The sequence below is a fragment of the Phyllostomus hastatus genome, unplaced genomic scaffold, assembly GCF_019186645.2.
Source record: "Phyllostomus hastatus isolate PE091 unplaced genomic scaffold, TTU_PhHast_1.1 phas_contig_80, whole genome shotgun sequence".
Taxonomy (NCBI): Eukaryota; Metazoa; Chordata; class Mammalia; order Chiroptera; family Phyllostomidae; genus Phyllostomus; species Phyllostomus hastatus.
This window is the reverse complement of record NW_025333960.1, coordinates 39,595,527-39,608,581: the sequence shown is the minus strand read 5'-3', so window position 1 is coordinate 39,608,581 and position 13,055 is coordinate 39,595,527. Positions and strand designations below refer to the sequence as shown.

Sequence of the window (13,055 nt, the reverse complement as noted above, 5' to 3'; positions counted from 1 at the left end):
TAACATCAAATGTGTTACTGAGATATTTTATACTCTTCTTTCCATATTAAGTTTTTGAAATCCACGTAGAGTGCACACCAATTCGGACCAGCCACATGTCCAGCTTCTGCTAGTGGCTACCCTACTGGGCAGCACAGCTTGAGGGAAAGGGCAAAGGCGGCCCCAACATCCACTCTTGCCAGTCCCTGCTCTGCACAGCGGGGGGCTGATCCCAGCCAGCCTTGCCTCCTAGGCTCCTGTGTCATCTAGGCTCTGCTGCTGGGAGACAGGAAGAAGGGAGAAGCCAGGGCGCTTCCCCTGCCCTCCCCTCCCCCACATCAGGTGGCATTACCAGCAGTGACCGGGTCCCCTTCATGGCTCCAGCCCTCACCAGGCAGCCTTCTGTGCGTGACCCTGAACCTTGGCTCTGGCAGCACCACTGCCCGCCTTGTGCCTCGGGGCTAGAGGTGGGAATGACTTCTCTAGGTTATTCAGCTTCTCAGCTTTTCCATCATCTGTAACCAACTCCCTGGACTAAACTCCCGCTGTCTGGGCATTTGCAGTCTCAAAGCATCTCCCCAGGATACTGTACTTATTAATTATGGGGGAGGGGAAGGAAAGACGAGAAATCCATTAGACTCCACCTGGTCTGAGTCACCGAGGAGAACATGGCCCGTAATAAAATACATCAAATTAGGGACTCCCCCAAATGAAGCTCTGAGAAGGGTACACTGCTTCTGGGGTGTCTCGCCCAAAACACACAATCTCAGTCTCCTCAAGGCGAAAACATCAGGCAACGCAAATTGAATAACTTTTTACACAATAGGTGACCCGTGCTCTTCAAAAGTGTCAAGGTTGTGGAAGACAAGAAAAGACCAAGAAAGTTTTCACAGACTGGAGGAGAATAAGGGGACATGCAAATCACATGCAGATTTGGGTCTCGGAATAAAACAAAGACATTAGTAGAACAGCTGGTAAAGTCCCGAAGGAAGTCCCATCGCACCGGCGTTAACTTCTTGGTTCTGGTCCTTGTGCTGAGGTCGCGGAAGAAGCTCGCGCTGGGGGAGCTGGATGACGACAGGGTCGTGGGGACCCCCTGTGCTATTTTTGCACCTTTGCTACAAAGTCTGAAATAATTTCAACATAAAAAGTAACATATATATGTGTGTATGTTTATATACATGTACATGTTATATACACACAGGTGAGGAGAAAGTAGATGAGCAGTTGTTCATAGGGAAAGTAATACAATAATTAGTAAATAACAACACAAGAATCAACTCTGTGTTTCATGTACTCACAACTGTCAACCTACTTTTGCCCCAACCTGCATATGATTCTTTCTTTCTCTCTCTCTTTTTCTTTCTTTCTTCCTTTCTTTCTTTCTTTCTTTCTTTCTTTCTTTCTTTCTTTCTTTCTTTCTTTCTTTCTTTCTTTCTTTCTTTCTTTCCTTCCTTCCTTCTCTCTCTTTCTCTCTCTCTCTCTCTCTTTCTTTCTTTCATCTATCTATCTATCTATCAATGTTTAAACTGCTGGAAAGCAATCCCTCTGCTGAATATACTTGAGCGGTGTCTCCCTTCCTGCCTGGGGCCTGCTGACAGGGCTGGGGACAGGCAGGGCCCACGGCGACTACTGGCCACGGAGGACTGGGTCATGCACTTGCCATCCCGTCCTGCGACAGCCCTGCAGAGAAAGGCTTCCTTCCTGCCGGCGTCCCAACCACTCCAACCCCAGCCACACTGCGCTGACGTGACACCCCACAGAGCAGGGACTCGAGCGTGGGTGCACCTCCTCCTGAGGTCAGCGTGGCCCCTGGCGGGGTGGGGCTGGGGGGCCAGGATGGCTCCCCCCAACAAACATGCAAGGAGGGGGCCAAAGCTTCATACTCAGCCACAAGCCAACCTCACCCCTCTGGTTGGCTTTCTAAGAGCAGTCCCAAGCTCCCATGAGATCGCTCTGCTTTGTCAAATCACCCTTAACCTCCCATCCACCAACCAGAAGCTGTCTCCTGAGTGCATTCAGTGTGGGACCTGCAAGCCCTCCCTTTGCAGGCCAGGACGATGGGCAAGCCGGGATTCCTGGAGAAGAGCAAGCCTGGGGCGGATCAGGGCAAGCGTGACTTTCCGGCTAAGGCGTCAGAGACTCTTCCTGGGTAGGCAGGGTTGGAAGAGAAGGGCTACCCTGTTCGGCAGGCTGAACTGGCTTGCGGGAAGCGGGTCAGGAGGTCAGAATCCACCATTCGGGGTTCCACGGGTAGGGCAGGCAGAGATGGAAATGAGGACCCGAGAGCCTGGCACAGACCAGCAGTGAGCGAGGGGCTGATGGGCACCAAGGAAAGCAAGCAAGACGCTTGAGTCTGCAGAAACCCACCCCAGAGACCCAGCCAGGGCTGGGTGCAGGCTCGGCCCAGACCAGGTTGTTGGAGGAGGGAGTGCCGTCCCACTGTGTGCAGCTTTCCTGACCCCCGGGGAACTCCCAGGGAGGGATCCAGTGTGAGTCACCCTTACTTACCCCAGCAGACTGTACCCACCGCGCCTATGTGACCTCCCCCTCCAACCCACCAGCCAAGCAGCAGCCCTAGGGACATCGTCCGTCTCCTCTGCAGCTGCCTGGGTCGCCTCCACGGAGGAGTGTTTCTTCCCAGGCCAAACCCCTGGAGCTCTGCCTCCCCTGTTGCAAAGCTTGCCCCGCCTCTGCTGGGGCTCGGCTCTCAGAGCTGTCTCCTTCCTCTGAGGTTGTAGCTACCACCTCCTGACCCTGAGCCAACACCTAGAAAAATCTCCAGATGCAGACCCCCCCGAACGAGTCCTTAGCTGTATGAGATGATTCCAGGGTGCAGAGAAGTCACTCCCTCCACCCAGGAACACTCCCCTCAGCCCCACTCCCATGCCTGATTCCTTCACACAGAGCATTTCTCCTTCAAGGTAAACAGGTTGGCAGCGAGGAGCAGGTCCTGGGGGGCGGGGTGGGGAGGTGAGGTTCCCCTGACAAAGGTCACGGAACAGGAGTAGGCAGGAAAGTGGGGCATTTTTATTTTTATATATGGGAACGACGAACATCAAATTCACATGGTGCTGGGCCTCCACCATGGCTGTTACAATTCATCGCTTTATTTAAAGAGCTGAAACAAAGATGGCACAGGGTTGAGACTGCGTAACGGGAGCACAGAGGTTTCTTCTGTGCTCAAAGGAGATGTTCATCCCAGTGCTCTCTGCTCTCGGCGGGACCTTTAAATACTTCACACACAGGAAAAGAACTAGAACCCGTTGTCAGGCATGTGCCTCTAGGATGGACAGTGTTTGAGGAGCGGACCTGGTGGGGGAGCGGGGGTGTCGCTGCGCACGGGGGAGGGGACGAAGGCCCGGAGCGGGGGAGGCGGAAGTGCTGACGACAGACGCGGCACATTCCACAGCCTCCAGGTCCCCAAAGACCTCAGGGTGCGTCAGTGGCCAGAGCCGACCCAGCATGCTGACTCGACGCGGGACCAGACAAAGAGACCCCCGCGGAAGCTGCCTCCGTAAGCACACAGATGTACAGACGGGGGCTTAGTCTGTGACGAGGGGAGGGCTTCCGATCCGGGGGAAGGAGAGCCCAGCACACGGGAGTGAGACGACCCGCGAGCAGGTGAGGACAACACGCCCCCCGTGTCTGCCTCACGCTACCCATTCGCACACGCCCAAACTGAGTAAAATCCAAGATGCACGTTGGAAACCACATCAGAGTCTAAACCTTCTGTGGCACAAAGGAAGTCATGAACAAATTTAAAGACAAGTGAGAGGCTGCTCGCAACTTGTATAACAATGTACAACAAAGGATTAGTTGCCAGAAGATGCAAAGATTTCATTTAAATCTACGCACTGTTCTAAGCCTGTTACATATATTGACATACATTCCTCAGATACCTAGGCATGCTTCTTATCCCCAGTTCGCAAATATGGAATTTGAGGCACAGCATGGTTAAGTAACGGACCCAGGGTCATACAGCCAAAAAAGAGGCAAAACCAGGTATTCATTCAAAAAGCCAACAATAATGTCACATACTAAAAGCAATTTGCAGTTTTGGATAGACACTGAACCAGATTTTATTTCATTCTGGGTGTGGTAAAATGTATATAACGTAAAATTTAGAATTTTAATGGTTTTTAAACGCACAATTCCATGGCATTGAGCACATCCGTGCTGCTGTGCAACCACCCCCACCAGCCGTCTCCAGAGCTCACTCAACTTCCCAAACTGAAACTCTGTGTCCCAGCAAACAGCAACTCCCCATTCCCGCCCCCTGCCCCTGGTAACCGCCGTTCTGCTCTTGTTCTCCATGAACTTGACTATCCCAGTGCCCCAAAGAAGAGTGATCACACAGCACTTGTCCTTCTGTGTCTGGTTTACCTCACTCCGCGTAAGCGGAATTCTGTGTATCCCTCCGCTCACCGGCAGACACTCGGGCGGTGTCCGCTGCCCGGCCGTCGTGAGTCACTGCCGTGAGCACGGCCGCGCGAGCGCGTCTCTGTGCAGGCCTCTGCTTTCAGTTCCTCTGGGGACAAACCCAGAAGTAGAACTGCTGGGTCATATGGTGATTCCGCGTTTAATTTTTTGAGACACCTAGAATTCCTTTTTGTCAATAATAGTATCGTACCAACGTCTCTTTTTTGTACTGCGATCGTGTAAGAGAATGTCGTCCCTGTTCTGAGGGGACACACCCTGAAGTGTTCAGGGATGAAGGGGAGTCACACCCCAGACGAATCGGACACACGTCCCTCTCACGCCCCAGACTGAACTCCTGCCCTTTGCTCTCCAGTGCCGCTCTTCCAGCGTCTCCCAGAACTCGTTTTGGGAACATCTGCACTTCTCCATGCTCATGCTGAAATCCTCAGGGCTGTTCCTTAGGACATCATGTCACGTGCACCTTCAAAGTGCAACGAGAAGCTGACCGCTCCTTAGTGCCTCAGCAGGGACCGGGCTGCTCTAAGCCACCGCCACCTCTCGCCTGCACCAGCTGGATGGCTTCCTGGTCTGTAAGCGGTCACTCCTGTCCCTCCTCTGCTCAGAACCCCCCAGCCTCTTCCCGTCTCACAGTGTCTCCCCATCCCGGAGTCCTCACCAGGCCCAGCGAGGCCCTGCGGGCCCAGCTCTCCTGCGACCTTCCCCCTCGCCCACTTTGCTCCCAGCAGACTGGCCCCAACGTGCTCCTGAAAGAGGGACGTGACCTGTGCCCTTGACATTTCCTGGAACCCCTTCCCTAGTGGCCTTACTCTCGAGTCTTCCCCCAGATGTTTGCTTGGAAGTCCTTTCCTCAGTCAGCCTTCTGAGACAGCCCAGCATTCAGGCCCCTCACCCCCCAACCTCCCGGCTCGGTCTGCGTCTGTCATCCGTCCTGTCCAAAAGGACTCGCACTGGCTCCTTACGTGACCTGTTAACAAGCAGTGATTGGGAAATACGCCTTCGTCAGGTCTACCTGTTCTTTCCAATGCCCCTGCGTTCTATCCGCTCAAGAGAGTGGAGGGAGATGTGCCCCCCCCCCCGCCTGTGGCGGTGGTGGTCACCTTAGCGGGTATCCGAGTCACGTGGTGGCCGATGAGCATGCAGTGCCCCAGCCCCTCCCCCTCAGCTGAATGCTGAGGCGGGGCCTGTCCGACTTCCCGAGCAATCCCGACATGTGGCCAGAGCTGTGGACACTGATCGAGAGCCCGGCGATGACCCCTAAGACCGTCTGCTAACATCCAAAGGGCCACGCTTTCCCCACTTACAGCGTCCGAATCTCTTCCACAAAAGCTCAGTGAGACCTGGAGTCCAAATTCTCATTCCACGGGGAGAAACCGCACTCACCGCCCAACAGCCTGCAGCAGCCAGCAGGGAACCTGAAGCAGGTGGGGTAGGGCTGGGGAAACACCGGGGCCCAGGCCAGCCCTGAGAAGTGCGGTTTGGCCAGTTCCCATTTCTGTGTCTCAGTCTTTCCTCCTGCTGGTGGGGCTACAAGCCCCCTCCTCGCACGCACAGAGTGAGGACCGCTTCCAGGACACGCCTTTGGGGACCTGACATCCACAGGAGGGCGGGCAGGCACTCTAGGAACTCGTCTGGGGGGGCCGGGGGAGTGATTTAAAATACGGTGCCCTGAGAGTGCTGGGAAGTCAGGGCAGACGTTCTCTTGGTTATTCATTCACCTGGAGAAATGAAAACTCACTTCTCCCCTCCCCTCCCCTCCCCTCCCCTCCCCTCCCCTCCCCTCCCCTCCCCTCCAGTCCCCTCTTCCCCCCACTTTCTTTCCTGTCTCCCATCCCTCCCTCCCTTCTGTCCACCCATCTTTCTGGTCAGCTCTGAGGGAGGGGCAGGGAGAACACGACCGTCCAAGCACCTTAAGGTACTTTCCTCCTGAGTGTCAGCGGTCCTTTCTAGGGCCCTAAAACGATGACCTCACCAACTGAAGAACATTCTCGCCCACTCCCTCAAGCTTTCCCAAGGTTTCCAAGATTCCTAACAATCTTCCTCTTCCAGAAACGTTGAAAGACCGCAGACAGGCAGACGGGGACTCTCCCTTGGTTATTTTCACTCTTTGTTTTTGGCTTCCATTTGAAATAGTCATCAGATTAAGTAAAAAAACAATCAGAAGAGCTTTAGCAGAAAGATTTCCCATAAGGCCGTGCCAGCAGAAGTGGGCTCTGTAGACACTCCTAACCCTGGTCCTTGCTTCGAGTGGTCCCCGGCTGTGCCCTCCTCCGGAGTCTGAACCCAGCTGTGTCTGCGGGTGTCTGTGGGACAGGGAGGGGGCGGTGGGACCAGGATCGAAATGTCGCTCCTTGGCAAGTAGCACGTGGGCAGACCTGCCCCGTGTTTGCATTCTTCCGGGGAACTTCAGAAAACTCGGGAGGTTGTAGGAGTGCGTCCAGACGTTGCCAGTGGCCATGGTGTCCCTACTCGGCCTCACAACCAGCATCTGGATGTCGGAGCATAGTCAGGCACGCCCCGCCCCAGGAGCAGGGGCTGGCAGGGCAGGGCCCAGACGGAGGGCACTTCTCCGCCTGCTCGCCCTGCTGAGGACTTGGGGTCAAAGGCGCTGGGCAGGCCTCTCCTTCCAGAATGAGCCCCCCAGTGGCTGCTCTGGAAACAAATTCACAAAGCATTCCTCTGGGGTGAAGCTGCCTGGCTCCCTCAGACCCTCCTCCTGTGAGAGCCCATTTCACCTGGAAGAACCTTTGAAAGACGCCGGGCTGGAGGCCACCGGCGGGCAGCACACATCAGCCACCCGCCCCCTGTCCGTGGGGCCTGCTCCGGGGGAGTCAGCTCCTGGACGCTTATGGGAGGCGGCAGGGGCTGGTTCCTCCCCTTCCTGCCCTAGACAACCCGGAGAGGTTCATTCCCTCGGAAACTTTTAAAACTAGTCTGACGGCCCTCCTGTTTCCACTCCAGGTCATGATATTGCTAACTATACGATCATCAAGGTAGTTTAAACTGAGAGAGAACGTTACTTCCCCCGCCACTTGAAGACGGGTCTCTGGATCACTGCTGCCCTCTCCAGCAGAGGGCGCTTCCTTTCTCAGTGACGTCGCAGCTCACTGGACGTGAGCTGGTTCCTGTGCTCTGCCTCTCAGTCCCAGGACCCCTCTCCCAACCTCCCCTCTTCCCCCGCACTCCCACGCTCACACCCAGCCCTTCCATCCCCGGTTACTGCACTGCCTCCTCCCCGGGTTTCAAACCTCCCTCTCCTGGACACACCTCTTGTTCTGGCTTGCTCCTTTTGTACCAGAACGCTGACAATTCGAGGGCCTCCAGTTCACTGACCCGCCACCCTTCAGTGTCCACCGCCCACCCCAGGGCCTCACTGCCCTTCCAGCCTGGCTCAGAGCCAGGGAACATCACTCGCCACTCCTTCATCTACCTCTTCCTTCTAGCCTCCACTGTCCTCGCCCAGAGAAACTCCCGTCCTGGTTAAACTCCCCTCATAACTGCACCTGCACCGTGGTGGCTGCAAGTGGCCGGAGAAGCCCCAGCTCTGCTGCACCAGCAGGTGTCAGTCTAAAGGCGGGGCCGCAAGCCTGGCAACTCCCTCCTGTGGTTGCGGGTGAGCTGTGGCGGCCCAGCCAAGGCCAAGTCCCCTCTCCTACTCAAGGCTGCGGCTCCAGCAACCACTCCCTCTGCCCTGGACTCCTCCCTTCAATGCACAGCATGTTGTAAACACTCCTGTTCTGACCTCACTTCCCCCAATGTGTCTCTTCCCCGTACAACAAAACCCCGTAATACAGAGAGGATCTATATCACCCTCTTCATCTCCAATCTGTCTCCTTGACCTTCACCCCCACCACTCGACCTTTATCTCTCTAGGGTCATGAGTAGCCCCGATGGCTCCATTAGGTTATCCTCAGTCCTGCTCTTCCACGCCCCGCAGCGGCACAAACATGGTCAATGTGCCCCCCACTTCCTTGAAGCACACCCTCTCTGGGGCTTCCAAGACTCCACTGTTGCCTGGGATCCCCCCTGCCTTTCTGCCTATGCCTCCTGGTCTCCTGCTGGTTCCTCATCCCACCTCTGCTTTCTAAGTGTTGGCAGACCCCCGGGGTTAAGGCTCGGCACATGCTTTCTCCCCGATTCATCTGCTCCAGCTCCCGCTCCTCCTCTCTGCTCTGGCCACACGGGCCTCCCTGCTGCACCTGGGGCGCCCTCCCAGCTCGGGCCTTTGCACCTGCCGTTCGCTCCGTCTGCAACGCCCCTCCCCTCGATGCCTGCCCAGCTGCCCCTCCACCTCCTCAGGGACATCTTCGTGGGCTTGCTGTTTAAATTTGCAAACCCTTCCTGCCCCTCATCGCTCCCCATTCCATTTTCTGGCTTACTTTTCTCCACAGCCATTGTCACCTGCCACTAAACAGACCTCCCACGAGGACAGACGTTGGTCTGTTTTGCCCAGATACCCAGCCCGAGGGCAGTGCCGGCCACGGGGCAGGTGCTCAAAACACACTGCAGAGTGGACCCCGGACGAAGTACACTAACTGTGACTCCGGAGCTTCAGGGGCACTAAGGGAAACACCACGCACATTTCCACTCCCTCTCCAGGACGATTTTCTCCTTTTATCCCCCTGGTGGAGGTAAGGCGTGGGGCCACTGGGCTTCCGAGTTTCCCAGGCTGACACATGTTCCGAGTTCCCGGAAACCCACGTGTTCGCCTGGCTCTCTAAGAAGCTGGACGTTCTGAATCTTTTGCCTGCCCAGCCAGCTGCATCCAGCTTTCTCCAAAGCGGGGCACCCAGTGGCTCTCCTCTCCTCGCCACGGGAGGTCTAGGCTTAAGGTGGGACAACAGGTATAAGAGGTGGACACCTGCACCCACCCTGAACAGAAGAGACCTTCCCTGGTCTCCCTGTGCAGACAACGCCCTGCTTCTCTGACCTCCCAACATTCCTGAGGCATCAGGCTCGTCCCCTCTGACCTCCCAACATTCCTGAGGCAGCAGGCTCGCCCCCTCTGACCTTCCAACATTCCTGAGGCAGCAGGCTGTCCCCACAGGCCAGATAAGGAAACCGAGCCTCACAGGAGCTGAGGGATTTGCCCAAGGTCATGCAGGCAGCTAGAAGGGTCATGCAGGCAGCTAGAAGCAAATCCGGAGCAGCTCTCGAGCAGACATCTACTGAAGATTTACGGCACTCAGCAGACGCACATGCAAGGGGGCTGCCGCCATCAATGGCTCAGACTCTACTCGGGAGAACTCGAGACTCCAGTCTCGGCCCACAGTCTCTCGTCTGAGTCCACTTTCCCTGCAAGACCAGGGCTGCCGTGGACTGACCCAGGACGGGGTGAGACCGGCCCAAGAGCCTGGTCAGAGCCTCCTGTGCCTCACTAGGTGTGACACACAGAGGGACGGCCCGAGGGACTCGCGTCGGTGGCACCGACAACTAAGTGCCTGTGTTTGGAATCAGAGGACAGGCTCACAAGCCACAGCTTTCTCATCGTGTGCATTTTGGATAAGCTGCAGTCTCCAGATCTCTCCTAGGGCACAGGGAGGGTGAGGAATGGGGTGCAGCACGTGGTAGGTGCTCAGTAAATCTGTGCTCTAGGAACTGCATGTCTGCCCAGCGGGGCAGGACAGAACAGAGCAGGGCCAGAGGGTCAGAGAGGGGTTTCTTGCGTGGATCCCATGCCCTGTGGGTGGGACCATCCACACCAGCAATCTAGGGCAGGGCAACCAGACGCTGTCTGGATATAGGGTCCCCTCACCCCCCTTTTGAGTTTGCCCAGGCCCTGCCCCTGCCCGGGCCCCTGCCGCCCACCCTGGCTGCCCGGGGCAGCCCTCACCTGGGAGATGTGGGACTGCGTCTTCTCGCTCTCGCCGTCACCCTCCGTCTTGTCCGCCAGCAGCCCCTGCACCTGGTACTCGAGCACGTAGCTGTCAATGAAGCGCTCCAGCTCCTCGATCTCTTGGGAGCGGCTGCTCCCGGCCTCGGAGGAGGCAGACGCAGCGGAGGAGTTCTCCATCCCTCCCGCCCAGGGCCTGGGTCAGGGCTGCGGGAGAGAAAGGACAAGGCCCCATGAGGCAAAGCTGGAGGCGGAGACAACGCCCTCATTCGTGGGAAGCACGCGCTGTAACTCCTCTGTATGGAGAGGGAGACTGAGGCTAGAGAAGGCAGGGAACGTCCCTAACCGACCAACACAGTAACCTGCTCGATGCTTGGTGTTGGTCCTTATCTAGACCACACCATACTCGGCTCCAGGACACAGTGGGTGTGCAGCTTCTCCATCAGAGCCGGCAGAACAGCCGTCGACCAAACCTCCACCACTGGACACGTGCAGAGGACCTGAGCAATGGGTGCACAGAGCCCCAAGGCCACGGAGGGCTGCGTGCGCCTAGTCCATGACGGTCGATAACAAAGACAAGGTCCTGGTATGTTTCAAGGAACATCTGAATTTCAAAACCTTGGATTGCTGAGAACTCCTTTAGAACACAGTTATTCGCCAACGATGAAGGGTTTGTTGATGTTTTAACTAGTGGCTCCCAAGCAGGGCAAGGGAAGGCACACTGGGTTCCAGAAACGCTGCCGAGTGCACGAACGCTGACTCCCCTGCACCCGTGCTGGCCGTCCTAGAGGCTGGCTTGGCAGTGGTGGATACGCACCCCCTTCAACTGGTTTCCTGACTCGGTTGTTTGGGTTTTGGCTACTGCGAGGAGCCCAGGCCCCCTTGGACCCCAGGCCAGCTGCAGGGGAGCTGTGCGGGGCCGTGGGGAGCTCGATCTAGCACACCCGCAGAATGCTAGAATAGGGCCGTTGAGGCCATCTGGCAACTGGCCCAGTGCCCAGGTTTAGAGGCGGCCAGTGGGCAAAGGGTTCGCCCAGGCTTGGTCTATGGGCATGAATGCTGCGGCTTCCACTAATAACTGATGCGTATGCTCCCAGATCACGTGCCAGGCACTCTTCTCTGCCTCTCAGCACTTGATATGCCTTCACCGCTTGTAACAACTCTATGAAATCAGTATAATTATACAACTTAGAAAACAGAGGTTCAGAGAGGCTAAGTAACTTGCCCAAGCTGGCACAGCAAAGCTCCAGGTCCGCCTACACCTCACTGCCTCTCCATCCCACTCCCTGGCAGCCTGCTCAGGCCCTCGGGGCATTTTCCCCTTTTCCAGTCCCCACTGCCCTTCCAGTGCACAGTGAATCCGAGTGCTGGGTGTGTGCCTTTCACTCTGCACGGGGATGCTGGGCTCTGGAGGGCTGGGCCCCTGCCCGGCTGCTGGCCGCAGCCCACGGCACAGTAAGACTGATGTCCAGACAGGGCTGAAAGGAGCCGCCTGCAGGAAAAGGTGGCACCTCAGGCCGTGCCCATTATTCTTCAGTGACTTCGGATCTTATCTGGGGCTTCACAGGTAGAGGTGGAGGACTGGGTTTTGCAGGAGCTTGAAGGGAGCTTTTCCAAGAGGATGGCGTCCCCAGCTCTGCCTCCAGCCGCAGCCTCTGTCCGGCTCTGCCGGGCTCTCCCAGATGCATGTGAGCCTCGCCCGGGGCCACACCTGCGAGGGAGCCCCACACCCACACTGGCTTCCTGAGGGAAGGGGTAGGCATTAAGTCCCATTCCCACCCTGCAGAATACTGGTGGCCAGAGGGAAAAAGGAAGACCCGCCCTCCCTGGACACTTGTCTTGGACATCTGTGTCACATCCTCTCAGCGGCCCTTCTCCCTCCAGTCACAGCTGCCCAGATTCATGCACCCAACAGCCTGCCGGCTCCACTGACCCACGCCCGCGGACACCTGCACTCTGGAAGTGCGAGGAGCTGACACGCCCGGGCAAACAAACACTCCTGTTTTAAAAGGTCTCTCAGGTGACAGTTCTGAGGTGCTGTCCCACAATGGTGACCAGACCCACACACCCCTTGGTCTGGCTCTGCCCCTCCCATGTCACTCCCTGCTCCTGGGGAGCTTCCAGGAGCTCTGCTTTCTGAGGGGAGACCAGGCTGACCTGTCACTGGGGCTCCCTTGTTCATTACAGGACGAGTCCCACACAGAGAGCCGAGAAGCCCCTCCTTCAGCCGAAGAGCCACCCGGCTTTCTCTCTGAGCAAGACAGGAGGGAGAAAACATCGACTGCCCCCCATTAACACCCTGGTGGGGACCAGACCCGCAACCTAGGCATGTGCCCCGGCCGGGAATCAAACCTGCTACTGTCCAGTTTATGGGATGGCGCTCCAACCAACTGAGCCACACCAGCCGGGGCTATAATCGTTTTCAAGTGTACAGTTCAGTGGCATTAACAGCATTCACGATGGAGGTATAACCACCATCACCGTCCACCTCCAGAACTTCTTGCTCTTCCCAAACAGAAACCCGGTGCCCATTAAGCATCAGCCCCTCACTCCACCTCCTGAGCCCTGGGCACCCGCGGTTCGCCCTTCTGTCTCTGTGAGTTTGTCTCTGCTGGGAACCTCGTGCGAGTGGGGTCACACAGTATTTGTCCTTTTGTGGGTGGCACATTCCTCTTATCATCATGTCCTCAGGGTTCTCCATGTGGCAGCATGCATCAGAACTCCATGCCTTTTTGTGGCTAAATAATACATCGTATACAATGATGATACAGTGTGTGTGTAGCCCGAGTTCTGTCCACCCATT

The 13,055-nt window shown here is 56.7% G+C and overlaps 1 protein-coding gene across 3 annotated transcripts in view; it reads right to left on the bottom strand.

The window, feature by feature from the left end:
* Nucleotides 1-13,055, bottom strand: part of CTIF (cap binding complex dependent translation initiation factor) — a 253,727-nt gene that overhangs the window by 179,533 nt on the left and 61,139 nt on the right. For all 3 annotated transcript variants that reach the window (XM_045849928.1, XM_045849927.1, XM_045849930.1), the window contains exon 2: nucleotides 10,253-10,459. In XM_045849928.1, coding sequence (XP_045705884.1) covers nucleotides 10,253-10,432 — 180 coding nt within the window. In that variant the 5' untranslated portion in view covers nucleotides 10,433-10,459. The remainder of the gene's footprint in view (nucleotides 1-10,252; nucleotides 10,460-13,055) is intronic.